Here is a 26,971-nt window from a genome sequence, read left to right on the forward strand (position 1 = left end):
TAATCATCTTTGTCTTCTTCCTCCCCTCCCCTCTTGAAACTAGGATTAACCACATTGCCTAAATCTCTCTCAAATTTGTCCCTTCTTTTTTATTTCAAGCTTCATCATCTCTTACCTGAATATGGCAAGAGCCACCTCATCTTTCCTCCAACTTCAAAACGTCTGGCAGTTCACAGCATATTTTTTAAAAAATTATCTTTTATTTTATTTATTTTTGGCTGCGTTGGGTCTTCGTTGTTACATGCGGGCTTTCTCTAGTTGTGGAGAGCGGGGGCTACCCTTCGTTGGGGTGTGTGGGCTACCCTTCGTTGCGGTGGCTTCTCTTGTTGCAGAGCACGGACTCAAGAGTGCACCGGCTTCAGTAGTTGTGGCGTAAGGGTATAGTTGCTCCGCGGCATGTGGGAATCTTCCTGAATCAGGGCTCAAACCGTGTCCCCTGCATTGGCAGTCGGATTCTTAACCACTGCGCCACCAGGAAAGTTCCTGTCTGGGAAGTTCAAATTGATTCCCTACCCTTTTATCTTCCCACAAATATCAATGTAATCTTCCCGTTTTAAAACTTCCAATGTTTTCCCCATTCACAAAAAGATAAAATCCAAATCTCTCAGAAAGGCTTCAGGTCTCAGGTCAAAGATCAGCTCCTCTGAGAGGCCTAGTTTGACCACCCTATCTAAAGTTGAACTGCCCCGTAATTTTATCATCTGATTTATTTCATTCGTGGTTCTTATTACAGTCTATAATTCCCTTACCTTTTCAAGTGTTTATCTGCTCCCACCCCACAGAATCTAAGTGGGACAGTGTTAGTATTTGACAATCATCAGTGCCTATCTTTATGAGCAATTTTTAAGACCATAGCTTTAATATTTTATTGATTCCACTGGACCTCAGATTTTCAAAAATTTTGACAGGTCTATTGCTGGGCCCCCACCTAAAGCCACAAGAGGGTAAGGGGATAAGTAGAATTGAGAATCAAATACAAGTCTGTCTCCAGATCATTGCTGTTCCATAGAAATGATGGGCACATACATAATTAAAAATTTTCTAGCAGCCACATTTTAAAAAGTAAAAAGAAACAGTTGAAATTTTCATATTTTCTTTAATGCACTATATCCAAAACACAATATAAAAAAATTGTCAGTGAGGTATTTCATTCTTTTGTTCATAGTAAGATCTCTGAAATCTGCGCGATTTGAACTTACATCTTAAATGAACGAGCCTCATTTCAAGTGCCGGCAAGCCGCATGTGACAAATGGCTACCTTATTGGACAATGCGGGTTTGGATCCTGTGCTTTTCCCACTGAGCCCCTCATTAGTCCTAGAACGCTAGTCCCACTAGACTTTCTGAGAAAAAATGGAAATCTTTTGTCAAATTTCCTGAGGAGTTACAAGTGCATATTTAAAGAATTTAGAACTTTAACTTTCCCATATGTGATGCCCCCCTTTCCCTCCATTAATCTTCTGTGTGACACTTTGGAACGCGTTCTATATTCGAAGAGGGAAAGAATATCAGAGTCAAGTCAGTCTCAGGTATTTTTATTCAACTTTTGCTGGAAGTGTGCAGGTAACTCCCAGGTCCCACCCCACGGAGAGAAGAGGTTGCAAAACAGCCTCAGGGAAACTATGGGCGAAACGGCCTTTGCTAATATCCCAAGGCTTACTGCCACCTACGTTTCTACTGAATGACAGCTTTACAGTGAGTTCCAGTGCACCAGCTGTTAGAAATAAATTTAGCTCCTGTTCTCGAATCTGCTGTCATCACAATCCTATCCAGCAATTCATTCAACAGATATTTCCTGAGCGCCTGTGTACACCTTAGTGGACAGAACAACTCCAAAGCTCCGTGCCGGGGGAACCGAGTCTAGCGGGTAAGGCGGGAGTCCTAGTGACGTCTCTGCGCCCTCTGTCCCCCGCAGTGCCAAGCACCCTTATTGCATTATCACATTAAATAGGCGCCACTACCCTAGGAAGCAGGCATTACTCTCACTTTGCAAAAAATAAGAGGTTGAGTAACCTGTTACAACCCAGTGTCCCAGTGCTGAGCCCAGCGCCCGGGGCACGCGTGGGCGCCCCGGTTCCCTCCAAGCGCCTCCACCGACGCAGTCCGAGTGGAAGCGCAGCCGCCGCGACCTCGGGCGGAGAGAACGGCGGGACCTCACAATGCACCGGAAGCGGCGCCTCTCCGGGGCCTTCTTTGCGCCGTCCGGGCTGCATCGCCCCCATCGGCGACAAGAGCGGCCCGGCAGGAGGGACACCCCCGAGCCCAGAGCCTCCCAATCGGATACCTCCCATACCCGCTACGTGTGCCGCGGAAGCCGGACACAACTGCGGCGGAAGCCGCCGGAGCGCCTGCCGGCGCACGAACTACCCTTCCCGTGAGGCTTCGCGGCGGGCTGGGCGGCTGCTGCGCAGGCGCACGCATAGCGTGTGTAGTAGCGTCAGCGGTTCTAGAACGTTGCTGTGGTAGCGCTCGGGCGCCATGTTAGGACGAAGGGGAAGGAGGAGAAGCGCTTAAAGCGGCGGGAGCGGGTGCGGGAGTGGGGTTGGACCCAGGGCTGAGGCAGGCCCCCCCCTCCCTCCCGCCTCAGTGGATCATGCCCAGGGCGGCAGCGGCGGCGGTTGCGGGGGGGAAGTGACTGGGCGGTGCCGGCGCCGGAGACGATGCCGTTGTAAGTGATTTGTATTCTGTTTTCTCTCCCAGGCACTCCCACTCGCCGCCGCACTTCCCCTTGTGTTCGGTTCCCGCTTCCCCCCACCCCTTCCTGGCTTCGGCGGCTGTCGGGCCGGGGGCCTTCCCCTTCCGGAAGGGCCGGAGGAGCTTGTAACCTTACTGCTCCCGCTTCTCCGCCTCGTCCGATAAAAGAAAAGGGGAGGGGGGAACCCGGTGCCCAGCTGCCGGGGAGGAAGGCCCTGCTCCTCGCGGGGTCTGCACACGGGGTTCGGGCTCGTCCCCCGGCGCCTCTCCGGCTCGTTTCGCTGCTTCTGTTCCCGGCCTAGCTCTCCCTCACGTTTCCTAGATGCCCACTTCGTGTGCCAGTGTTAACCCACTTCCGCGTCCCAGCCAGCCTGAGCGCGAGTTAAAAGCCCAGTTTTGAGCGTCGAGTCCAGCTGTTCGAACATCCCCTCCCCCCGCCTCCGTTCCCTCCAGCCTTTCGGCTGCCAGGAGAGGGGCACTTTCCCGGGTTCCCCCCGTCGAAAGGCGTTGCGTTACGTGTTGCTCTCCCGGTTTTGTTTCGATAGGGTCGCCGGATTTCATGTTGCTTCCGTCTTTCCATGTGCAGTGATACTTTCTGTTCTTCTGATGGTAGACTTTTTCTTATTGTAGTCCATCTATGCCTTCTAATCTCACTAGGCCTGTATCTTATACTTTTTTCTCCTTGTTGGGTTTTTTAAAGAAGTTTTCCTTTTCTTTTCTCTCTCAAAGAATGGGATGTAATTTGAGAACTCATTGTTGATCGAAAGATTACAGCCTTTTTTTCTGCGTGTATACAGCAGAGTAGAGGCCTAAATCGTGAGACTGCATTTCTTCCATTTTTGAAGATTCAAGGGTGAGAGATGGGGGGCCGAGTTCTCTTTGTAGCCCCGAAGCATGTAATTGACCCTTGAAGTTTTACTTGAACGCAGAATAAAGATTTTGGGGTTTCTAGACACCTAACGGTCACCTTAACGCTTATTTTATTTTTTTTTAAGTAAAAACACCTTCTTTTCTGCAAATATCACTGATTATAGTTTTACAGTTTTATTTATGTATGTGTATATGTGTGTATGTCTCTGTTTACAGGTGAGGCTCTAAGTTTGAAACAGGCTTTAAAGACATCTGTCCCATTTTACACGATATTTTAAAAAGGAATTTCATGCTCCTTCCTTCTCACCCACTCTAGTCATTTTGTTAAGAGGCCTATCAACATATTTCTGTAATGAGGATATTTGTTAATTTTAATTAAATATAGCAGACCTAAAATCTTGTAAGGTGCAAGGTCCTTGAATCATACTTTTATGGAACAATGAAAAGGGTTACTAGGAGAACCGAGTCTAAGCAAGATTTTTGTGGCATTTTTCAATTCAGCAGCAATTAAAGTAAACCTAAATGTTTGCAATAATGCCATGTGACTTCTTTGTGTTAGCTCACATTTTATTGCTGTTTTGGAAAAAGGACTTCTCTTTCTGATAATCATGTCAGTATTAAAAAAATTGATCAGTAATAGGAAATGTATGCCTTAAAGGGCTTTAATGAAGAAACAATTTATGTCTTTTTAGAAATTAAAAGTTCTTTTATACCTGCTTTTTCCCAGCATGCTTTGAGGAAGGGAGGTATACCTTTCCTTTAAAGACCTAAGTGCTTCACATTCTTTGGAAGTTAGTGCAGATGTTTAAAATGGAAGACAAAGTGAAGGCAGCAGATTCTCACTCACGGATATTGTCTTTCTAGTGTGTTTCTTGAAATGTGAACAATATGACCAGTTTTTCATTAGCTTTTCTCTTATTGTTAACCCTATGTGTACTATAGTCCTTTTAAAGTAAACTAAAAGACCATAGACTGCCTAGTTAAGTAGGCCTTTTTTCTCATTAGTTTGCTTTCTTTGTTTTTCATGTTCTGGTGTCATTAATTTTATTTCTTTGATGTTTTGAATTGTGATTTCCAGACTGTATTGTGTTTGACTTCCACTTTCCTGTTTGGTGTGGCTGTTAAGTCTTTGTGTGTGGGTGGGGGGGTTAAGGTATAGGTAAATTGTCAGAATGGATGAAATCAAAACAGATTACTGAAGTTACGTCGTTAGAAAACATTGTGAGCAGGTCTCCATATATTGTCCAAAAGCATATGTAATTGCATATATAGTTTTGAAAAGCTGGTATGGTTTAAGAGCCATGGTGATTAAGCTTCCAAAATTTTGGTAGTCTTAGGATCCATTATTACCAGATTTCTCATGGTTGTACTATTCACATTTTAGGCTGATAATTCTGTCCTGTGTATTGCAGGGTGTTTAACAGCATGCCTGACTTCTACCTACTAGATTGTGGGAGTCCCACCCCCTATGTCCTGGTAATGACAACCAAAAATGTGTCCAGATATTGCCAGATGTACCTTGGGGGCCAACATCTTGTTGAGAACTACTGCATTAATACAGCGTATAAGACCTGTATGAGAACTGTATTCCAGTTTCTGCCTCACTCTGTGTTGGTCAGATCGTTATTTGCATCAGCTCAGTTCTAGCTATCACACTGGCAATAAAAAAGACTTTAAGGGGAGTAAACATTATCAGTGACTTAGCATTCATGGCACATTTGTAGAACGTTATTGGAAGAGATATTTAGCAAGACTTGGGGGAGACAATAGCTTTTCTTCCATATTTTTGGGGTTGTCACAAAAAAAGAGGGAATTGGAGTAGTTTCATGGAGTGATAAGAGGTAGAACTGAGACCTTTTGGTGGGTAGTAATATCGTGTAGCGGTGGTTCTCAGAGTGTGATTTGTAGAAGCCTGGATGTTGGGGGTCCTTGAGATCCTTTTAGGGAGTACGTAAAATACAAACTTTTCATAATATTGAGATGTTATGTCTTTTTAGTCTGTTGACATTTGCACCAGTGGTGCAAAAGCAGTGGTGGGTCATGATGCTTTAGGAAGAATCAAGGCACAGGCACTGCATTCTCCTAGTTGTCATTGTATCACTTCACTACACACATGCACACAGACACACACAGTTTGAAAAAAAAGTCCTTGACGAAACAGTAAAAAATGTTAATTTTATTAAGTCTTGACCCTTGAGTTCTTTGAGTATGTTGTGATAAAATGGGAAGTACACTTAAAGCTGTATGCTAAAAAGTAGGATGGTTGTTTTGCGAAGAGCACACGTATGATTGATTTGTGAGCTAAGCTAGTGCTTTTCTCATTGAGCTCTGTTTTTACCTGAAAGAACAATTGATGAACTATGATGTTCATACTTGACTACTTAGCATTTACTTGAAAAATGGAGCCTGTCTCTTTAAGGAGAACAACTGACAATATTTGTGGCCAGTGATAAAATTTGAGATTTCAAGCGAAAATTAGAATTTTAGAATGCTTGTTTCTGTCATTGTGAGCTTGACAGCCTCCCAGTAATTAAAAATGTTTCTGATTTGGTCGATGGTGATATTAGTGAACTTTTTTTTGATTTTGTATAATAATGTGCCAACATTTGGAAGATATGCGTATCTTAAGTGAACCCACATTTTCCAAACCACCAATCATGATGTAATAAAATCATGCATGGGTAAAGGTACATTTAAAGTGCAAGGTGGACCAGTCGATTTTAATGCAAGAGTACAAAGGGTTTATTGCTGTAGTTTCTGCTTTCATACTGTAACTAGTCTCTAAGAAATTAGCACTTGCGGCATTTTGGTGTAATATCAAAGAAGAATATCCAAAGTTATTTGAAAAGGCTATTAGAACACTGTTTTCTAGTTATAATGGTGTAATGCCAGGTTTTATTCCTGTGCATCTACCAAAACAACTTATCAAAAGGGATTGCATGCAGAAGCAGATATGGGAAGCAGCTTTTTTTTTTTTTTTTTTTTTTTTTTTTTGCGGTACACGGGCCTCTCACTGTTGTGGCCTCTCCCGTTGTGGAGCACAGGCTCCGGACACGCAGGCTCAGCGGCCATGGCTCACGGGCCCAGCCGCTCCACGGCATGTGGGATCTTCCCGGACCGGGGCACGAACCCGCGTCCCCTGCATCGGCAGGCGGACTCTCAACCACTGCGCCACCAGGGAAGCCCGGGAACCAGCTATTTTTGATTAAGCCAGAGTTAGAGATCTGCAAAAATGTAAAATAGTGCTGTTCTTCTCACTAAGTTTTTTGTTTTGGAAACCAGTTATTTTAAAAAAAGTCATTTATGTTAACATGTAATGGATTTCTTGTTACTGTACAAAAATTTCCCTGTTGTAATTTCTAATGTAGTAAATAATGGCAGACATAATCCATATAAACAAAAGGTCATTGGAGTCCTCAATAAATTTTAAGAGTTGTGAAAGGGTCCTAAGACCCAAAAGTTCGAGAAACTGATGTATAGTAACAACTGACAGCTGCCCCAAGCTGCGCTGTTTCCAGTGGTGTGTCTGTGCAGCATCTCTGGTGGTTTTTGAATGGTCTGGAGGAATGGACACACACATGATTTAAAGATATTTTTTGTGGTCAATGAAAAGCAATGTATTAGATAACCTTTGAAAGGTAACTTCTAACTGAGAGATTTTGATTCTCAGATTTTAAGATGTAGAGATTTTGTAATGAATTTCTTGTTGCTTAATAAAAGTTATGGTTTTGAAATGTGGTATTTTACTTTAAGCGTGTTGTCGGTTCATGCTTTTTGATGGAGAAGTTGGGAGGGAAGATAATTGGATTTGAGTGAATTTGTAAGTCAGTTCCCACTCCCTGACACCCCCTCCCTCAACCCCCCAAAGCCTTCTGGCTTGAAAACATATAACTTTTGATTCATCAGAATATTCCATTTCTTGGTAATTAAGCTACTTCAAGTTAACATTACAATTAAATTTCACCTTGAGTTGCATCTAGGCAGGTTTATAAAAGCTACTCTCAGGCAAAATGAGGCCAGTTGGAGTCCCAGCTATTTTTCATTTTTGGTTGGTGGAAGAGGCATGTCTTTTATTTGGTATGTTCATCGTTCTGATTATTCAGCAGCTTTTAAATAAGTGTACAATCTGAGTCTATGATTCATAAAACAGCACCATTGCAGGAGATATTAGTTCTTGTAAAGTGAGGCTCAAAGTCGTCACTCCTCTAAGGCCTTAAGGGTGCTAAGTTATAGACTGCAGCCAAATTCAACTCTGGGTTCCATGTTTCATTCTCATTCTAGTACTGTGCCATTTACTGTGTATCTTGTTGAGAACTATGTTTCATCAGCTCAGTGGGAGTCTGTTTGTATGTCTTAAGTATACTTAATTTTCAAGATCAAGTTGTGTGGAAGATAGTTGTTTTTTAGTCGTTGGATTGCAGGTCTGCAGAATTTCATAGCATTCTCACTTGAAAATTTAAGGATTTGCAGAAGAAAAAAATGTAGGAGTTTAAATTTGATATTTTTATTCCTCTTCTGTCACAGAATTGTCTCACATTTCTGTTCCCTCTATATTTCGTTCAGAAACCAGCTTCTTGCATTTACAGTAAGTAGTCTTTATAGTTTTAAATAGTTTTAAATAAGTTTTTATTTAAGAATAGTGTTCCTGTCATTTTGGTTATCAGAAACATCTAAATTGCATTTCCTGTTTATAATACTATGATTTAATATATTTTTGACTATTATTTTCTGATACATTTTTATACTTTTTAGATTCTCTAGTTACATTTCTTTCATTTTCAAATTGTGCTTCACAAATACTGATGCAGGAATGCTGTGGTTTGGCTGTTTTTTGTTTTTTGTTTTTGCTTCTAGCCCCTCTTGGAGAGAGGGCAGAGGGACAGTTGGAAGTGCCCTTAGGAAGGAAGGAAAAATAACCTGGCCATTGTTACAATTCAGTAACAAGTACCCTTTCTCTGTATAATCAACCTTTTATTTCCAAACTTTGGCGTTGGGATTCATCATAATTTATTCCCCTTGAGCGTAAACTATTGCTTCATCTATATTTGAGCCTCTGCTGCTGCTTACTAAATATTGGCTGGATGATCCACCTGGAATACATATTTTAAGACTATAGTTAGGTTCTATGTTTAGTACCAGTTACACAGGATGGCAGGTGAATTAGCCATCCTTAGAATAATGTCTTAGTGAGCAAATACGTTGTCTTGACTATATGCTTGACTTCTAAGCTACAGGTAAAATTCAAATATGTGTTAAACTTCTTGTGAAAGAGGAGATTGTATTATTTCTGCTAAGAATTAATATTTAATGCGTATTCAAATACTTTAGAGAGATCCCATATTCCTATTCTGTTCAATGTCCTTTTTTCCTGCTTAATTTGAATGGGCACATTACGTTTAAGGTTAAGGCCTTTAAACAGCAAATTACATACTGTGGTTTTTAAAAAAATATTTATTTATTTTTTGGCTATGTTGGGTCTTAGTTGTGGCACGTGGGATCTTTTGTTGCTGTGCGCCGTCTTTTTGTTGCGGTACGCAGGCTTCTCTCTAGTTGTGGCGCGTGGGCTCTGTAGTTGTGGCGTGCGGGCTCAGTAGTTGCAGTGCATGGGCTCAGTAGTTGCTGAGCGTGGGCTTGGCTGCTCTGTGGCATGTGGGTTCTTAGTTCCCGGACCAGGGATTGAACCAGCATCCCCTGCATTGCAAGACGGATTCTTAACTACTGGACCACCTGGGATGTACCCATTAAGTGTTACTGTGATTTATCTGATTACTTCTAAAGAAGAATATCAAGTAAGTTAAGCTTTCAGTTTTAACTTCACTGACTAAAACTAGCAAGAAATGACAGTGTTTTCTGTTGGCTAGGATCTATATATTTTGAGGCAATTGACCCTTTTAGTACTACGTGCCACCAATTCCATATGCCCAATGTGAGGAGGTAGAGATTCATCAGTAGCATGAGCTTTGTTTAAATTGGGAAGAAAGTCGTTAAATATTAACTATTTCAGAAAACACCATTGGTGATTTGTTGTCCTTTCCTTTGTGTGTTAGTCATCTGCAGAGACTGCTCCTTTCCCCTTCTCCAAGTCATTTAGAGTGCATACCTCTTTAACCTTTTCCTTTGGTATATCCTTGATTCTTTGTTTCTGTAATGTTTATTTTAAGCTTTTACTTTGCACTGATCTGTTGTTTAAAGATCTGAATCCCAGAGCAAATTTGAGATTGTCACTGAGGTTAGAGACTATTTTTGTATTCCTGATTTTAGCATTGTATTTCATACATATTTAGGATCCTAGTTCAGTAAATTTCAGCCTAATAAAATACTTTCTGGGAAAAATAACTTAAATGAGGAAAAGGTGCTTTTAGGAAAATTGGATTGATGAAGTTTGATAGCTTTGGTGCTTTACCAGTTTTCTAGAGCTGTAAATCATGATTTGCTTTGTATTTAATTTTCTAATCACAAAGCGTTACACTGAAAAATCCATTTTAAGGTTTTTCAGTTCTTTAAAATAACATTTTGATTAGCATAAACTACAAAGCTAATAATCAAAAAGCTAATTATTGATTTAAATTGAACATTTGTTTGCTGTCCCTTGCTGTTGGGGAATGATTTTAGGGGGTGGTTTTAGCCTCTTTACTATCACAAGCTTAATGGTGAATAGTAGAATTAGATGATTTTCAACTTTTGTATGACTTCATTAATATTTATCTTTAAAAGTACTTTAACAAATGGAAACAAAATCCTAGAAGATGGAATTCTTCCAACAATCAGTTATGCTTCGCATGTATAGACATAATACACAAATAACTTTTAAAGGTACAAGACTGTATGTTGTGAAAGATGTATAGAGGCTTATGATTATAGTCAGATGCCTGAGATCATATCCTGACCCAGTGAATAGAGTCGTTGGAATAGTCAGGAATAATGTAAAGTGCTTGCCACACTAACTGGAATATGTTGAGGTTTCAGTAAATATTAGCTATTATCATAATTATATTCTACAACTTCTTTCACCTGACATATTGTGGGCATGTTTCCATGCTACTACATGGGATAACCACCTCATTCTTTTTATATAGCATAGTATTAAGTTGTAAGAATGTACTGTAATTTGCCAGTCCTGTATCATATTAATGGATATTTAGGTGGTTTCCAGTTTGTTGCTGCATTGTATACAGTGCTCCAGTGAACAACCTTGGGTTATCTTCTATATTATTCCTATAAGAAGGGTCAAATTCCAGAATCTGTAGGGTCAAGAGAGGTATTTATTTACAAATACCAAGCATGCTCCCTCTATAAAGTATAATGCTGGGGTAGACATTGTTCATTTCAAGCTTATTGTTGCTGAACAGGATTTTGGGCCCGTATTTGGCCTATCTTCTAAGCCATTGTATTCGTACCCCAGGAGCAGTAGAAATTTGTGCTTTAATGTACACATTTAATATACTAAAAATGTGTTGTAAATTAAAGAGGATATGTCTTCCAACATCAGGACCTTCAGTTTGAGTCCTTGTGTCCTAGTATTTCTGTGAGAGATTGCTAGAGATGAAGTTGCTAGACATAAGCTTTAAAAAAAATTTGATGAATATTGCCAGATTGCTTTTTAAAATGATATACCATGTTCACATCCTTTGTGATGGCTAAGAGTGCTCATTTTCTTACACCATTGCCAACGTTGGAGGTTTATAATAAGTCTTTCATTTTTCACCAGATGTACATCAGCTTTGTTTTTCTCCAGTCTGACAGAAAAAGTGATCGTCTTAATGTGCTTCCTTGATTTGCAGTGAAACTTTTAAAAGTTGATTTAAGAACATATTAAGAATACAGGTTTCCCTCCCTATCCAAAAGTAGAAAGGTCCTGTGAAAGCTTTTGTAAGCCAAAACGGCATAAAATGAAGAAGCAACTACCTTATACACATCTTGCTAACAGATGCATAGAATAAATTGAGATAAAGCATTGCTGCTCACAGACACAGTTCCAGGCGATGGTAGTTTGATGCTGAATATACGTATATCCTGTGGAAGAAGCTTGTTAGTGTCGCTCTTGCTACTCAGGGCGCACGCTGCCTCTGAAACCGCTTGCAAAACAAACGAAGAGTGCTTTTGCTTTTTGCCTTTTTTTCGTAAAAGTGAAAGTCTTCTTTGGATTTCATTCACTTAGTGAAAACAGGTACTAATATAGGTCTTTCATGTGAGTATTCCTTAACTTTCCTCACTGACTTGAAGTCGTCGTCAATATGATACATCCAAAGATTGATCATACTTCGACTATTTGAATGTAGGGCTACTAAACTATAGTTTACAAATCATAGGAACTTGCACTATTTGAGTTAGCTTTATAGTTACTGTAATCAGAGTGGTTCTTGATATTTCAGAGCACATGTATTGGTTAAATTGGATGCCTAAACTTTTGAAACAAGTATCTGGCCAAAATAAGCAGCCTACAGTCATATGCCAGTTTCACAAAAATGTTGCCATCTCTGAGTACCAAAATATTTATACTAATTAGAGTTAGGTCTTAGCCTAGCATGAGGAAAGGATGGACCTTTCTTTTGAGTATTGGTTTAAAAACTTTCTGTGTTTGGGAACTGGACTTTCATGTCATAAACATGTTATAGTATTTAAATTTCTAATTTGCCATCCAAAGTAGAGAAGAGAAATAATAAATTCTAAGGTAAATCCATAGAGTTACAACTTAACAAGAATCACGTAACTAGTGGCAGAAGTGAAACCAGAGTGGTATAACTAGTAGAAGTGAAATCAAGCCTGCTTTGTCTCTTTTCAGATTGCTTCTGGGTTGAGAGCAGTTTTTGTGGACAGAGTTTTGAATGCCAGTACCAGAAGTCATGTGGGTTTTTAAGGAAGCTGTGTGTTAGGAAGGTATCACTTGGTAGCAGTATGAATGGTAGTCTGGCATAGCAGGGGAGTAGAAAGAGTGGGACCAAGATGCCAAGAGGCAGAACAAGTGTAGTTGGAATGGAATTGTTATATAGAATGTTGTTGAAATTAAAAATAATAAAAAAGGAAAGGTGGGTATATGTCCTGGGTAAGCTTTGCCTTGATGAAACTTATTTTAAATATTATAAAGAAAATGCCTTATGTTCTAAGAGAGAGAAGAATTCTGAAAATACTTAGTACTGTGCCCTCTTCGTGTCTCCCTCCTTACTCCCAAAAAAGTGGGGTGGGGGGAGGAGTGTTTGGCTGTCTTTTGTAATTTTGGAGGGGGGCAAGATTCGTATATGTACTGTATGTATAGGTATTTATATCTTGCTCTGACCCAGAAAGGACTGAGACTTTTAAGAATGCTTTAGTCACATTTTAGAACTACCAGGGTGTTTGCATTAAAGGTGGATGACAAGGGAGAATCAGGATAGAGATATAAAACAGCAAGAAATTAGGGTACTAAAACAGTTCTTACAGAAGTACAGTGATTTTTGGATTTTTGTAGAGAACTTGCTGGATGGCCACCAGTTTTGCTCTAAGAATTCAGGCAGTAGGCTAAAGGTAAGTACAGATATGTTCATGAGATGAAAATGAGCCAGTTACTCAGGAAAAGCACAGCTGTTCTTGGTATTTAAATTGAAAACCAGAAAGAAATTTCAGTGGATCACAAATACTGTGGCTCCGTATCTAGTTTTTTTTTCTCATTGTTTTATATAATTGTAGAAGCATTTTTAAAATCATGTCTGAAGAAAACTAAATACTGGTAAAAATGTCTCTAGAAAGTGACGGACATGGGCAGGTGTCTCATGTGTTCAAAAATTTGAGGGAGAGCTTTGCATTCTTGGGATTGATAGCTAGCTGTCTGGTGTATAGTTCCAGGAGAAAGTCTGTAAAGCAGAGTCCTTCACATTACCTGATATTGGAGTATGTATATTTGTTTTGTTAGAAACAGAACAGCAACAGAAAGATCCTTAAATTGTTTTATCACTCTACTTAATTTCTAATATTAAAAATTAAATGGAAAATTTTGACTTCTTCCATTGAAAGCTCAATCATAGCTAATATTTCTACATTTTGGACATTCAGAGCATCTGGCAGCCTAGAATTCCTAGTCTAGCCACTTAGTGTAAGATTAAGCCATTTCTATTGGAGACACAGGTATCTTGTACCTTTCAAAACATGTATTTGTTTCTTTCCTTTTATTTGGTTGTGATTTACTTTTATTTCTTTTCATATGTGTTCTTGAATTAGTATATGTTCTATATGTAATTTGTATTAGATATGTATACATACAGAGATATGTGATACATATGTTCTCTGTTTTTTTTTTTAGTTGCGGGATCTTTCCTTGCAGCTCATGGGCTTCTCTGTAGTCGTGGCATGTGGGCTCATTAGTTGTGGCATGTGTGCTCAGTAGTTGCGGTGTGCAGGCTTAGTTGCCCTGAGGCCTGTGGGATCTTAGTTCCCCCACCAGGGATCGAACTGGCGTCCCCTGCATTGCAAGATGGATTCTCAACCACTGGACCACCAGGAACGTCGCCCTATAATGCTCTGTTTTGAATTAGATGGGACAAGTAAATGTGGTTTTATATGATGTGACATTTTGAATAAATAAACATTTACAACCAGAGTATGATTTGTTTCCCCATCAGAATGTTCATGTGGAAACTAATGTAGACATCAATTTTTTTTTTTTTTCAAATTAAAGTAGGCAAACTTGGTTTGAATTTAGAAATCTGAGTCTAGGACTTCCCTGGTGGCCAGTGCAGGGGACACGGTTTCGAGCCCTGGTCCGGGAAGACCCCACATGCCGTGGAGCAACTAAGCCCATGCGCCACAACTACTGAGCCCTTGTGCCACAACTGCTGAAGCCCGTGCGCCTAGAGCCTGTGCTCTGCAACAAGAGAAACCACCGCAATGAGAAGCCCGCGCACCGCAACGGAGAGTAGACCCTGCTTACCGCAGCTAGAGAAAGCCCACACACAGCAACAAAGACCCAATGCAGCCAAAAATAAATAAATAAATTGATTTTTTAAAAAAAGAAAGAAATCTGAGCCTATATCCAATATTCTGGTAATACAGTTGAAGTAGACAAGGATCTTTCCAAGCATTGATTTTTGTATGACAATGAAGAACCTGAATATTTGAGAAAGAAAAAATGGGAATCTGCAAGAAAGCTTAACCCCACAGAGAATGGGCAGTCATTTTGGTGATCATCCAAACTCAACTGGTAATGAATTTAGCCCCTTCAGAAAGGAAAAGAACGCAGATGTTTGCTCAAAACAAAACAATCCAATAGAGGTTTATTATTTTAAGGTAGGAAAACATGAATTCAATTTACATTTGACTTGAAAGCTCTCCTTGCATGAACCAAGTCTAGCTAGAAAGGATTTTACACTTGTTTTCATATCTGGCTCTACTTATATTAAAATCATTTATAAAAAGTGTTCATAATCCTGGGGTGGTCACGAAGGGCTATAGTTTACTTGGAGAAACTCACATGAAGCAATGAACAATGCAAGAATATAATTATACTAAGATACGTGTTAAGTGTATTTTTTTAAACTTAATACATAATTTATCTGGAATCTATTAGAGCATGGCGTGAAGAAATGGTAGGCAGTTTTGAGGGCCACCTTTTTGGTGTCAGCTTTGTGGAACCTGATGATAACTATTTGTTGATTGATGAAAATATGTATTAACCAAGACATTATGAATGCATTTACACTTAATGTTAATTTGTATATTCTAATCATGGGAGATGCTACATAAATTTGAAAAACAGAACATTCAGGTATTTAGTCTTTTGAGGATGCTTGGTGCTCATGTGGATCCACAGCTCTGAATTAACACCATAGCCTTGTATAGCCGTGCGATTTAAAGTGGTAGGAGGAAGTGATGAGACGTAAGTTAATTGCTGTAAGAGATAATAAATCTGACTCATATTTATTCAGCAAATGTTACTATAAAATCTGAATTAAAATTGAGACAATGTATAACTAGTTTAGGAAGCATTGATTAAATGCTTTACAGCCTAGTGACTAATTAGTAACAAACACTATGGGCTTCCTGGCATTCTTAGGTTTTCTGTTGATATCAGAAGACAATATAAAACGTAGTCCTGCAGTCATAGTATAAACCAGAACCCAGGGATAGGTAGTAAATACATAATGGGACTTACCTGCCATGGGATTCTGGCATCTTATTGCTTTGGTAGATTATTGTACTTTAATTAAAAGTATATATATAGATATATATTTAGAACTTGAAAAAAAGTAGGGGTGTGTGTGTACAAGTTATTTCTTAAGGAACAGAATTTGGGGCAAATAACTGATTCAGATGTTAGCTTCTTCCTTAGTCCTTACCTGGTTCTGTATGTTATTTGACCAGGTAGTTTTCAGTTAATAATTGTGCTGCTTATCTTTAGAGTCCCTGTCCATTGATATAAAAAGGGAGAAAAAGAAAACAAGAATTGGTTTCACCAAAAAATAATTGAGTCAGATTAATTTCCTAAAGCCTTTCTTTAGAGCATGCCATACCTTTTCACCAGTTATATTAAAACCCTGTTGGTTGTAAAAATCAGGAATTACTCTTAAAACAGAAAAACTTTTGACTGGTCATCGTTGAAGTGTAAACCTCTTCCCAGAAATTCTGTAACAAGCGTAGTGTGAATGCAGTTCTCCCCTCCGAGTTACGTTTATGTTATTTGCCTCATTCTCCAGAGTTTTATTCATTGCACGTCAGATGTGAAATTCCGTTTGGGGAGTCTGTTGTATTGGTGAAATAGTGTTTTTATATATATCCTCATCTCTTTAGAAATAACAATTTAATAGACTTTGGCTCCTTTTCAAGAAGTAAGTAAAATTTCTCAGAAGTCCACTATATCCTAGACTGCATTTTCTCTAGCAATTTATTTGATCTGGATTTTTTTTTTTTTTTTTTTTTTTTGGGTCTGCGTTGGGTCTTTGTTGCTGCGTGTAGGTTTTCTCTAGTTGTGGCAAGCGGAGGCTGCTCTTTGTTGAGGTGCGCAGGCTTCTCATTGCAGTGGCTTCTCTTGCTGCGGAGCACAGGCTCTAGGCATGTGGGCTTCAGTAGTTGCGGCACACGGCCTTAATTGCTTCTCAGCATGTGGGATCTTCCCGGACCAGGGCTCGAACCTGTGTCCCCTGTGTTGGCAGGCGGATTCTTAACCACTTTGCCACCAGGGAATTCCCTGATCTGGATTCTTATTTATAGTTTATTTAGATAGTGACAAAGTTAAAATCCTTGGAGTGGGAGGAGAACTAATGTTTTCATCACTTAATTTTTGTGTTACTTTTTGTTTTAAAACGAACAAAATGTATTGAAAGTTTTTTGGGGTAAGGCAGGGAACCAACTATGTTTAGAAATGCATTTTACTAAAGCATTTTTTTCTAGTCATCTGATTAGTTTTAAATTGTAGAAATTTTTTGACAGTAATTTTATCCAGTTCTGTTTGCAGTCCAGTTACAACGCAGGGATCACAGCAAACACAGCCGCCACAGAAGCACTATGGCATTACCTCTCCCATCAGCTTAGCAGCCCCCAAGGAGACTGACTGCCTGCTTACCCAGAAACTAATTGAGACTCTGAAGCCTTTTGGCGTTTTTGAAGAGGAAGAGGAACTGCAGCGCAGGTCAGTGTGTGTATATATCTTTCTTTTTTTGAATTTTATTTTTTTATACAGTAGGTTCTTATTAGTTATTCATTTTATACATATTAGTGTATATGTATATCTTTTTTTAAGTTACTATTTTTTATTAACATAATAAACTAGTTTTGAGGAACTCAGCAAGTCAGAATTATTCTCCCCAATATATGTCTGTTTCAAACAAGAGTGATACCTAGAAAAAACTTTTCATCTATATAAAGTTCTATTCCCTTAATTTTGATTTGTGATACTTTGGGTTAGTATAGTATTACAGCATTGTCAGGAGAAAGGGGAATGCCTTGCTAAGCTAGAGGAATGCCTCACCCCGTGTAACAGTGCCTACATAGCTAACACTATAAACTTCCTTTCTGATAACTTAAAGACTGGTTAAAATTTAGGAAGCCACCTATTGAAAGCTTTTTCATTTTAATTAGTAGTGATGTAGAATAACAAACAACTTGATACTTGATTGATCTTTGCTCTATCAACAGGATTTTAATTTTGGGAAAATTAAATAACCTGGTAAAAGAGTGGATACGAGAAATCAGTGAAATCAAGGTAAGGTGACTTAATTGTATAGGAAGTAATTGGCCAGCTGAACGCAGCAATTGTCTTATATAACTATTTAGAGTCTTGAATGTGGAATGTGTTTTAGACTGTTGACAGCAGAATTTGTATTTGGTATCTAGCTTTTTGGGGGGTTTTTTTTGACCATACCATGCAGCATGTGGGATCTTAGTCCCCCAGCCAGGGATCAAACTCGAGTCCTCTGCATTGGGCAGAGTCTTAACCACTGGACCGCCAGGAAGGTCCCGGTACATAGCTATTTTGAAAGCAGGAAAAACTGAACTGAATTCAGTGATTTTATAAATACTTTTGGTTGTAACACTTCAAAGCTCAGTAATTACTTACATGCTTTACAGAAATAATGTTTCCCTCAAAAGGTGCTTTAAAAAATGTATTAAACACGGTTGTTACAGACAGATGAGTGTGCTTAATTTTGAGGCAAAGTAGTGAAATGTTTTTCATGTTATCAAGAAAAAAAATTGACTGGTTTTGAGTCTACCTTATATGCTGGACCACATTCACACACAGCACGAAATAAGTCAGGTTCTTTACAGATGGTATTTTGATAGATGCTGGATTGTGTCTGTGCCATATTTGTGCCCACTCTTTTAAGAACAATGTAGCATTGTCATTTGGATAAATTGTGGTTTGACAATTGATTTCGATAAAACGTTTGCTTCACTTAGGAAAAAAATGTACTAAACATGTTTATTAAGTATTTGAGAATCTTGTTACCTTTTAAGGAATTCTGCAACGATGAGCATTTTTTAGGCCTTCAGATGTTAGACTCAAACTGAATTATCTATTTAGTTTTTTATAATAACATTCTTTGAGTTTCTAATAACTTTTTAAAAGAAAATCATACAACTGTTGAATCCATGAATAGGCTTCTGGTAAAGGAAATGTAGTTTTGTGGTTTTTTTGAATTTTATTTTATTTATTTTTTTATACAGCAGGTTCTTATTAGTTATGTATTTTATACTTATTAGTGTATATATGTCAATCCCAATCTCCCAATTCACCCCCACCCCCCCCCCCAGCCACTTTCTTCCCTTGGTATCCATATGTTTGTTCTCTGGAAATGTATTCGTAAAGTTGTGTTTAGAAGCCATTTTTTAAAAACTCTGTAAATAGTGGTCATTTTTCCAGGGTAGTACAAAATGCGTATTTAGTCTATAATACAGCTGAAAAATTGATGGTAAGAAAACCAAAGGTAGAAGAAAACCTGAGAGAAGGTATCAAGGTAGGAGAAAACCAAAGGTAGAAGAAAACCTGAAGAGAAGGTATCAAGGTAGAAGAAAAGTAAGTTAAAGTCTTCTGGCTTTAGTCAAATTTATAATACTGTTTTCTTAAAGCAGTGTATATATATTTCAAAGCAACTGATTAAAACTTCAGCAGCCAGAATATTCTCAACTGGGGACTCCATGTATACTACATGTTTGTCATTGATAGAATTTTGATAAAAATGATATTTTGAAAAGGATTTCTTTTTGAGCTGAGCAAAGGATGTCCAGGTTTAAGTATTTTTACTCATTTATTGAACTTAGTGATTCTTTAATCTTGCATAGGAAACACAGCTTTGTTTTTAATGGCTTTTTCTTAGACATTTAAGTTGAAAACTGTTATAAGGCCAGAACTTAGATTTATTTAATGTGAAACGAGTACTGTCTCATTGATAGTTTTGTTTCAGTAATTGAGTGCCTGGTTAGTTTCTTTAACTGGTAATTCTATTTTTAATAATTAATTAATTAATTGGCTGTGTTGGGTCTTCGTTGCTGCGTGTGGGTTTTCTGTAGTTGCGGCGAGCGGGGGCTACTCTTCCTTGCGGTGCGTGGGCTTCTCATTGCGGTGGCTTGTCTTGTTGCGGAGCACGGGCTCTAGGTGTGTGGGCTTCAGTAGTTGTGGCTCGCGGACTCTAGAGCGCAGGCCCAGTAGTTGTGGTGCACGGGCTTAGTTGCTCCGCGGCATGTGGAATCTTCCTGGACCAGGGCTCGAACCCGTGTCCCCTGCATTGGCAGGCGGATTTGTAACCTCTGTGCCACCAGGGAAGCCCTATCTGGTAACTCTTGATACAGTTCTTCCTGCTGGTTTTCTTGAGGGTAAGAAAAATTATTTGGATTAATGAAATTAATGCTCATTCCTAATCAAATTTGTCAGTGTTCTTTTCTCTGTAGCCTAACTCTGTAGGTAGTAAATTGGTTAGAGAGTGGGACTTTAGGGGCTTTACAAGTTTGATCTTTTTTTTTTTTTTTTTGCGGTACGCGGGCCTCTCACTGCTGTGGCCTCTCCCATTGTGGAGCAACAGGCTCCGGACGCGCAGGCTCAGCGGCCATGGCTCACGGGTCCAGCCGCTCCATGGCATGTGGGATCTTCCCAGACCAGGGCACGAACCCGTGTCCCCTGAATCGGCAGGCGGACTCTCAACCACTGCGCCACCAGGGAAGCCCTGCAAGTTTGATCTTTCATATCTGTTTTCCTAGGGAGAATTTCTTCCTCAGCTGCTTGGCTTTAAGACCTGATACAGGATGTCTTGATGTTGACGTTATTGATATTTTGGGACCACGTATTTTTTTCATTTCTGGCCACGCCGCGCGGCTTGTGGGATCTTAAGTTCCCTGACCAGGGAATTGAACCCGTGTCCTCGGCAGTGAAAGTGTGGAGTCCTAACCACTGGACCACCAGGGAATTCCTCACATATTTCTTTTTTAGGGACTGTCCTGGAAGCTGTTAAGCAGCACTCTTCCAACTAGATGCACTGCCTGTCTGGTCTCCCCAGATTGTGACAACCAAAAATACCTCCAGTTAAATCAGTAGCAAACCACTGATTTTTTTGGGGGTGGCATGTGGGATTTTAGTTCCCTGACCAGGGATTGAACCCGCGCCCCCTACAGTGGAAGCATGGAATCTTAACCACTGCACCACCAGGGAAGTCCCAAGAACCACTGGTTTTTGATGTATAGTTACAATTAATTTATAATATTTTGGGGAAAATTTATATAAAATATGAATTTTATTTAAGTTGTTTGATTTGTTTGCCATCTAATATCCTGAGACTTAAAAAAGATTTGCAATTGAAAAGTTCTTCTGTGATGTTAATTAAGAAATCTTAATTTCTGGGTTACAACTGTAATAGCTATAAACATACTAATGTCTAATACAGTAGCCACCAGCCACACTTGGCTATTTCAGTTTAAATTAACTAAAATTAAACATTCAGCTCCTCAGCCACCCTAGCTACATTTCAAGTGGTAGTGAAATATAGCTAGTGCCTACTGTATTGGACAGTTCTCCTGGAGAGCGCTTATCCGAAAGATTTGTATTTTACTAGAGATGTCCACAGAACATCGTTCTCAGGTAGTTTTTTCCTATCTTCCTTTGTAGGCATATTTCTGTACACACCTTGCTGGCTTAACTTAAATAACCAAGCCAACTGTACAAGTGGTTTTTAAAATATCTAAACATCGGAAGAGATGGTGGTGTCTCCTTTTAAAAAATGCAATACTACACATTTAGATTGCCTGTTTTCTATAAGTGATGATTAAGTGTGCCCTTAAAAAACAAGGGAATCCCCTGAGCCATTTACAATTTATTTTTAGGGTTGTTGGAATATGAAGTAACAATTTATGTCACTTTGGGAGGGTGGTGGGGAAGAGTGGTCTCTTTTATGTTCTGCTACTGAGTAAGACTTTACTGAGGAATTAGAAAGTAAAGAGAAACATTGATCTAGCACACCTTAAGATTTGGTGTTTTTTTTTTTTGTGGACAGACATTATCCTTACCACCAAGGGTGGTTAAACGTATTCTCCATAGTACTTTATAGTCATAACCAGGGTCAGAAAGATGATTTTTTTTTTTTTTTTTTTTTTTTTGAGCTCACGGGCCTAGCTGCTCCACGGCATGTGGGATCTTCCCGGACTGGGGCACGAACCCGAGTCCCCTGCATTTGCAGGCGGACTCTTAACCACTGTGCCACCAGAGAAGCCCAGAAAGATGATTTTTAAGTGCTTTCCTTTCTCCTCATTCCTGGTGTTTTTACTCTAAGAAATCATCAATAAGTTTAGTTCTGCTCAAAATCATCCCACTAACGCCTACTAAACTATTAAACGTAGCCTTATTGGCCTTAAAGTCACTTTTGATACAGTAAAATTATAGTCTAATGTACTGCGACATATTTGGTATAATCACTGAATACAATCTTTTAAGCAATCAGAATGTGTTTTTGTTATATTCTAACATTCATGATTTATGCAGCACCTTATCATGAATAAAATTTCTGATTCTAACATTGCTTCTGTGGAATCACGTGATCTCCTCTACCACAGTCTTTGTAGCAGTTTCCAAAAATGTGGCAAAATTCTAACACTAATTGAAAGTTGAAAATTGCTTAAATTTCAAGTTAGGTTGATCTGTAAAGGCCTGGTATTTTGTAGAGCTTATAGTTTGTTTACCCTCTATATAAATTGGCATAGAAATCTTACTTGGTTTTTTTTTTTTAAATGTGTTATTTGAAATAGTTACCTTTGTGCTCCACTGGCAAAATAACTATTTTTTGTTTGCTTCAACAGAATCTTCCACAATCTGTAATTGAAAATGTTGGTGGAAAAATATTTACATTTGGATCTTATAGATTAGGAGTACATACAAAAGGTAAATATTGTTTATATTGTTTTAATTATCTTGAGAAGGAATACTGCTTTAATTTTTTAAAAATTATAATGACACATCCATCTCAGTTACTTGCAGTGTATTATACAGATCAGGTTTGCATGGAAGAGGTGACTTCCGGGAGCCTAAATTTGGTAAAAGAAGAAAGATATAAAATGATACCTTTCATCCCTGTGCCCTCCAATGCAGTATTAAGTAAAATAAAAAATTCAGTTTCTCAGTAGTAGTAGCCACGTTTTCATTGTTAAATAATCACATATGGTTAGTGGCTGCCGTACTGGAAAGTGCGCATGAAGTACACTTTTCCCCTTGGGGAGTTATTTTGGACAGTGCTGCTCTGTATATCATTTCCTCTACCTGAAGAATATCAGAAGAAAATGATATTAAAATAATGATATCCTCTTCTGGAAATCAGAAGAAAAATGAAGTAAAGCTTGAAGAAAATCTGTATTATAGTCACGAAATGTAGTTGAGGAAAAAACAAACCAAAAAAATGTGTATCTGCAACACAGCAACAATCACTAATAACACTTTCTTAGTTACACTGGTAGTTCCCCGTGTAAGTAGATGTACAATAAGAATGTTATCCTGGCAGAGAGTATTACTGAACTCGTCCTTTTTTACTGAGCATAGTTAGTAATCTTTTGGTCTTCATAATCTTATTTATTCTTATGTAACAAGTAGAGGAGTCTGAGACTTAAAAAGGCAATACAGCTTGAACAGTTGCTCCCAGCCATCTCCTGGCAGAGCTAGGATTCTAACTCTGGCAGTCTGAGGCTGTACTCTTCAACCATTAGCCACTAGCCTCTGTTAAAAGTATCTGCCAGTCTCTGGTTCTCTCTGTTGTGGCATTATTACTTCTCCCCATCTCCCACTACTCTGTGCTGGAAGTAGTACATTTGCTTTTGATGTGTCCTGTGAACTGTATGCCCTTCTCCCCCTTCATGAATATGCCAGATAAACAGCCTTCAGAGTTAGTGCCTCAGCTGTTGAGTCTTTTAGGAAAATGATTATGTTGACCAGATTCCATATTGATCTCTTCTTTTTATGATCCCAGTTATTGATTTTAATCATCTTTTTTGTGCTCTCCCTATGTACTCAGTGCTGGCCTCCTATCAAGCACTAAATTAATAACAACTGTTCTTACCATGGTCTGCCTCTTTGGATTCTTGCCATTGGTCCTTCTTGAAATGCATAGGTCCCATTTAGGTGCAGGTAGGAGCCTGGAAGCACCAGTCACAATGTATAGATGATAACTGTATTTTTTTGTTTCACTAATGAACATGGCTGTGACTAAGGACACCAAGATGTTGGGTGTATTCTTGCATAATTGCCTCTCTTACCATAAGAGTTCCTATCTGAGTCACCTTTCTTTGACTCGCAGTTCACCTGGGCCACTACAAATAGAAGATGCTGCAGGAAAAAATATATCCCATTGATTAGGGTCATGTTTTTCTTATACTGACAGGTAATTTTTTTTTTAAGGAGAGGGGTGCATTTAGAGGCTCGTCAGTGTAACATTAACAGGTTTTCAACATCAAATACTGCCATGATAAGATGCAAAATAATTTTCTTGTAATGATAACTAGTGGTTGATGGGCTTAATTTTTTTTTAGGTGCCGATATCGATGCGTTGTGTGTTGCACCAAGACATGTCGATCGAAGTGACTTTTTCACCTCGTTCTATGATAAGTTGAAATTACAGGAAGAAGTAAAAGATTTAAGAGTGCGTAAATGTTCAGAGTGAAAGGGGAGGAGTTATAAAAATCAGTTTAGTCAATTGAGTGAGTTTTATGGTATAGCCATTAATTTATTGAACTCTTGCAATTTGCCAGACCCTTTTAAGCTTAATGTGTATGCTTGCATTTTATTCTTTACAGCAGTCTAAAATCATAAATCTGTAATCTCATGTACAGAGTAGGAAATGAGGCAAACAAAGTAAATATTAAGCAACTTGGCCACCATCACATATCCGAGTGGCAGAGATCAAGAATTTGAACCTAGGCTCGTGCGACTTAGGATTCTCGAGTCTTAAACCTGTTTGCTGAGAACCTAGTCTGTGTCAGGTGTTGTGGTAAATTATGTTTAAGCAATGTCAGTACTGCATTCATTTAAGAGCACTAAAGCTAGTGTAGCCCTAAGGTATACTTTCAGAGACACTGATTTTTAAATTTTCCCACAGGCTGTTGAAGAGGCATTTGTACCAGTTATCAAACTGTGTTTTGATGGGATAGAGGTAAGGTTCAAATAGACAGTTCTTACTGTGTGTTATTTTGATAGGTGTAGGTTAAAAACTTGATTTATTTCAAAGGTTTATAATTGGTGAGTTGGTATGATATTAATACGAATTAAGTTTTTTTTGAAATGGAAGTGACAGCCTATTCTTTGTAGTCTCTTTTAAAAAAGAGCCTAGTGAAACCAGGAGTTAAAATATAGACAGAAATGTACTGACTGTGAAATGGCTGCTACAGAACAGCTTAACTGATAGTTTTTCCATATGCAGATTTTATATGCTTTTAGTCTCCTTAAGGTAATATATTTTTGCAAGTGGAACTTTGGCTTCATTTAAATTAAATATTTAAGAGTTGAGAGAAAATTGTGACCTGATGTCATGTATGCTGAAATATTTTCTGATAGGGAAGGATATATGAGCTCAGATTCTTTTTTTTTAATTTATTTATAAATTTATTTATTTGTTTGTTTTTATTTTTGGCTGCTTTGGGTCTTTGTTGCTGCACGCGGGCTTTCTCTAGTCGTGGCAAGCAGGAGCTACTCTTCGTTACGGTGCAGTGGCTTCTCTTGTTGTGGAGCACGGGCTCCACATGCAGGCTTTAGTAGTTGTGGCATACAGGCTCAGTAGTTGGGGCATGCGCTCAGTAGTTGTGGCACACGGACTTAGTTGCTCTGCGGCATGTGGGATCTTCCCGGACGAGGGGCTTGAACCCGTGTCCCCTGCATTGGCAGGCGGATTCTTTTTTTTGACAGGCGGATTCTTAACCACCATGCCACCACCAGGGAAGCTCTGAGTTCAGGTTCTTGAGATGATGTGCAGTTCTCTTTGATGTTTTCAATGTGTGTAATGAAAGTAGTTGTAACAAAGCTGACCCTGAAGCAACTTTAGTTATTTATGTTACTTCTGCCATATATAATGGTGCTGGAAAGTCACTCATAGTAATAATGACGGTTATAAAATTTCAGAAATGGAAGAATAATACTTCATTGTTCTACAAAAAAAGTGGTTTCTATAATTGTTGCATAAGGTGCCCAACTCTATCTTCTATGAAATATGTGTAATCTTAATAAGTAGACATAAGATGTTAAATTTAGTAAAGGATTATCAAGTTCAGGCAGCTTTGATTTACTGTCAGTGTTTAAATAAATATAAAACAACCATAATGTAGGTGATGCCTTTTTTTCCCAAAAAGAACATTAACCAACAAAGGGGAGATTTTTGGGGGTGGAGAACCAACTCAATTGTGTAAACTTTTCAGGATGGAGATAAAAGTCAAATGGTTACTAGAAATATTTAATGTGCTTGTTATTACTGAGTTGCTTTTTGAGTTACCTGGGGTTTTTTTTTTTTTTTTTTTTTTTCTGTGAGCATATAGTCTTTATTTCTGTCTAAATTAGGGGCAATGCTGGATTTTGGAATGTGTATCATTGGAAAATTTAGGCTATACCACAGGTACTTATTTGTGTAAATGTACAATCTTTTCCTGTCTTGTAGGTGCATGTTTAAATGATTTTTCACAGCAAGCTCTTAAAATACAGATTTTTTTTTTAACATCTTTTTTGGAGTATAATTGCTTTACAATGGTGTGTTAGTTTCTGCTGTATAACAAAGTGAGTCAGCTATACATATACATATATCCCCCTATCTCCTCCCTCTTGTAGCTCTCTCCCACCCTCCCTATCCCACCCCTCTAGGTGGTCACAAAGCACCCAGTTGATCTCCCTATGCTATGCAGCTCCTTCCCACTAGATATCTGTTTTACATTTGGTAGTGTATATATGTCCATGCCACTCTCTCACTTCGTCTCAGGTTACCCTTCCCCCTCCAGGTATCCTCAAGTTCATTCTCTACGTCTGTGTCTTTGTTCCTGTCCTGCCCCTAGGTTCTTCAGAACCTTTTTTCCCCCCATATATATGTGTTAGCATACAGTGTTTTTCTCTTTCTGACTTACTTCACTCTGTGTGACAGACTCTAGGTCCATCCGCCTCGCTACAAATAACTCAATTTCATTTCTTTTTATGGCTGAGTAATATTCCATTGTACATATGTGCCGCATCTTCTTTATCCATTCATCCATTGATGGACACTTAGGTTGCTTCCATGTCCTGGCTATTGTGAATAGTGCTGCAGTGAACATTGTGGTACATGACTCTTTTTGAATTATGGTTTTCTCAGGGTATATGCCCAGTAGTGGGATTGCTGGGTCGTATGGTAGTTCTATTTTTAGTTTTTTAAGGAACCTCCATACTGTTCTCCATAGTGGCTGTATCAGTTTACATTCCCACCAACAGTGCAAGAGGGTTCCCTTTTCTCCACACCCTCTCCAGCATTTAT

The 26,971-nt window shown here is 38.9% G+C and overlaps 1 protein-coding gene across 13 annotated transcripts in view; it reads left to right on the forward strand.

The window, feature by feature from the left end:
* Positions 1-2,457: 2,457 nt before the first annotated feature.
* Positions 2,458-26,971, forward strand: part of PAPOLA (poly(A) polymerase alpha) — a 57,940-nt gene continuing 33,426 nt past the window's right edge. For 7 of the 13 annotated variants that reach the window (XM_024759746.1, XM_024759755.1, XM_024759796.1 and 4 more), the window contains exons 1-6: positions 2,458-2,667; positions 16,972-17,157; positions 17,664-17,730; positions 22,305-22,386; positions 24,021-24,130; positions 24,587-24,640. In XM_024759746.1, coding sequence (XP_024615514.1) covers positions 2,660-2,667; positions 16,972-17,157; positions 17,664-17,730; positions 22,305-22,386; positions 24,021-24,130; positions 24,587-24,640 — 507 coding nt within the window. In that variant the 5' untranslated portion in view covers positions 2,458-2,659. Of the gene's footprint in view, positions 2,668-9,224; positions 9,353-16,971; positions 17,158-17,663; positions 17,731-22,304; positions 22,387-24,020; positions 24,131-24,586; positions 24,641-26,971 lie in introns of all 13 variants that reach the window. The other 6 variants (XM_024759780.1, XM_024759788.1, XM_024759813.1 and 3 more) reach the window with 3 other exon arrangements.

This window comes from Neophocaena asiaeorientalis, unplaced genomic scaffold (assembly GCF_003031525.2).
Source record: "Neophocaena asiaeorientalis asiaeorientalis breed wild unplaced genomic scaffold, Neophocaena_asiaeorientalis_V1.1 scaffold476, whole genome shotgun sequence".
NCBI classification, from domain to species: Eukaryota; Metazoa; Chordata; class Mammalia; order Artiodactyla; family Phocoenidae; genus Neophocaena; species Neophocaena asiaeorientalis.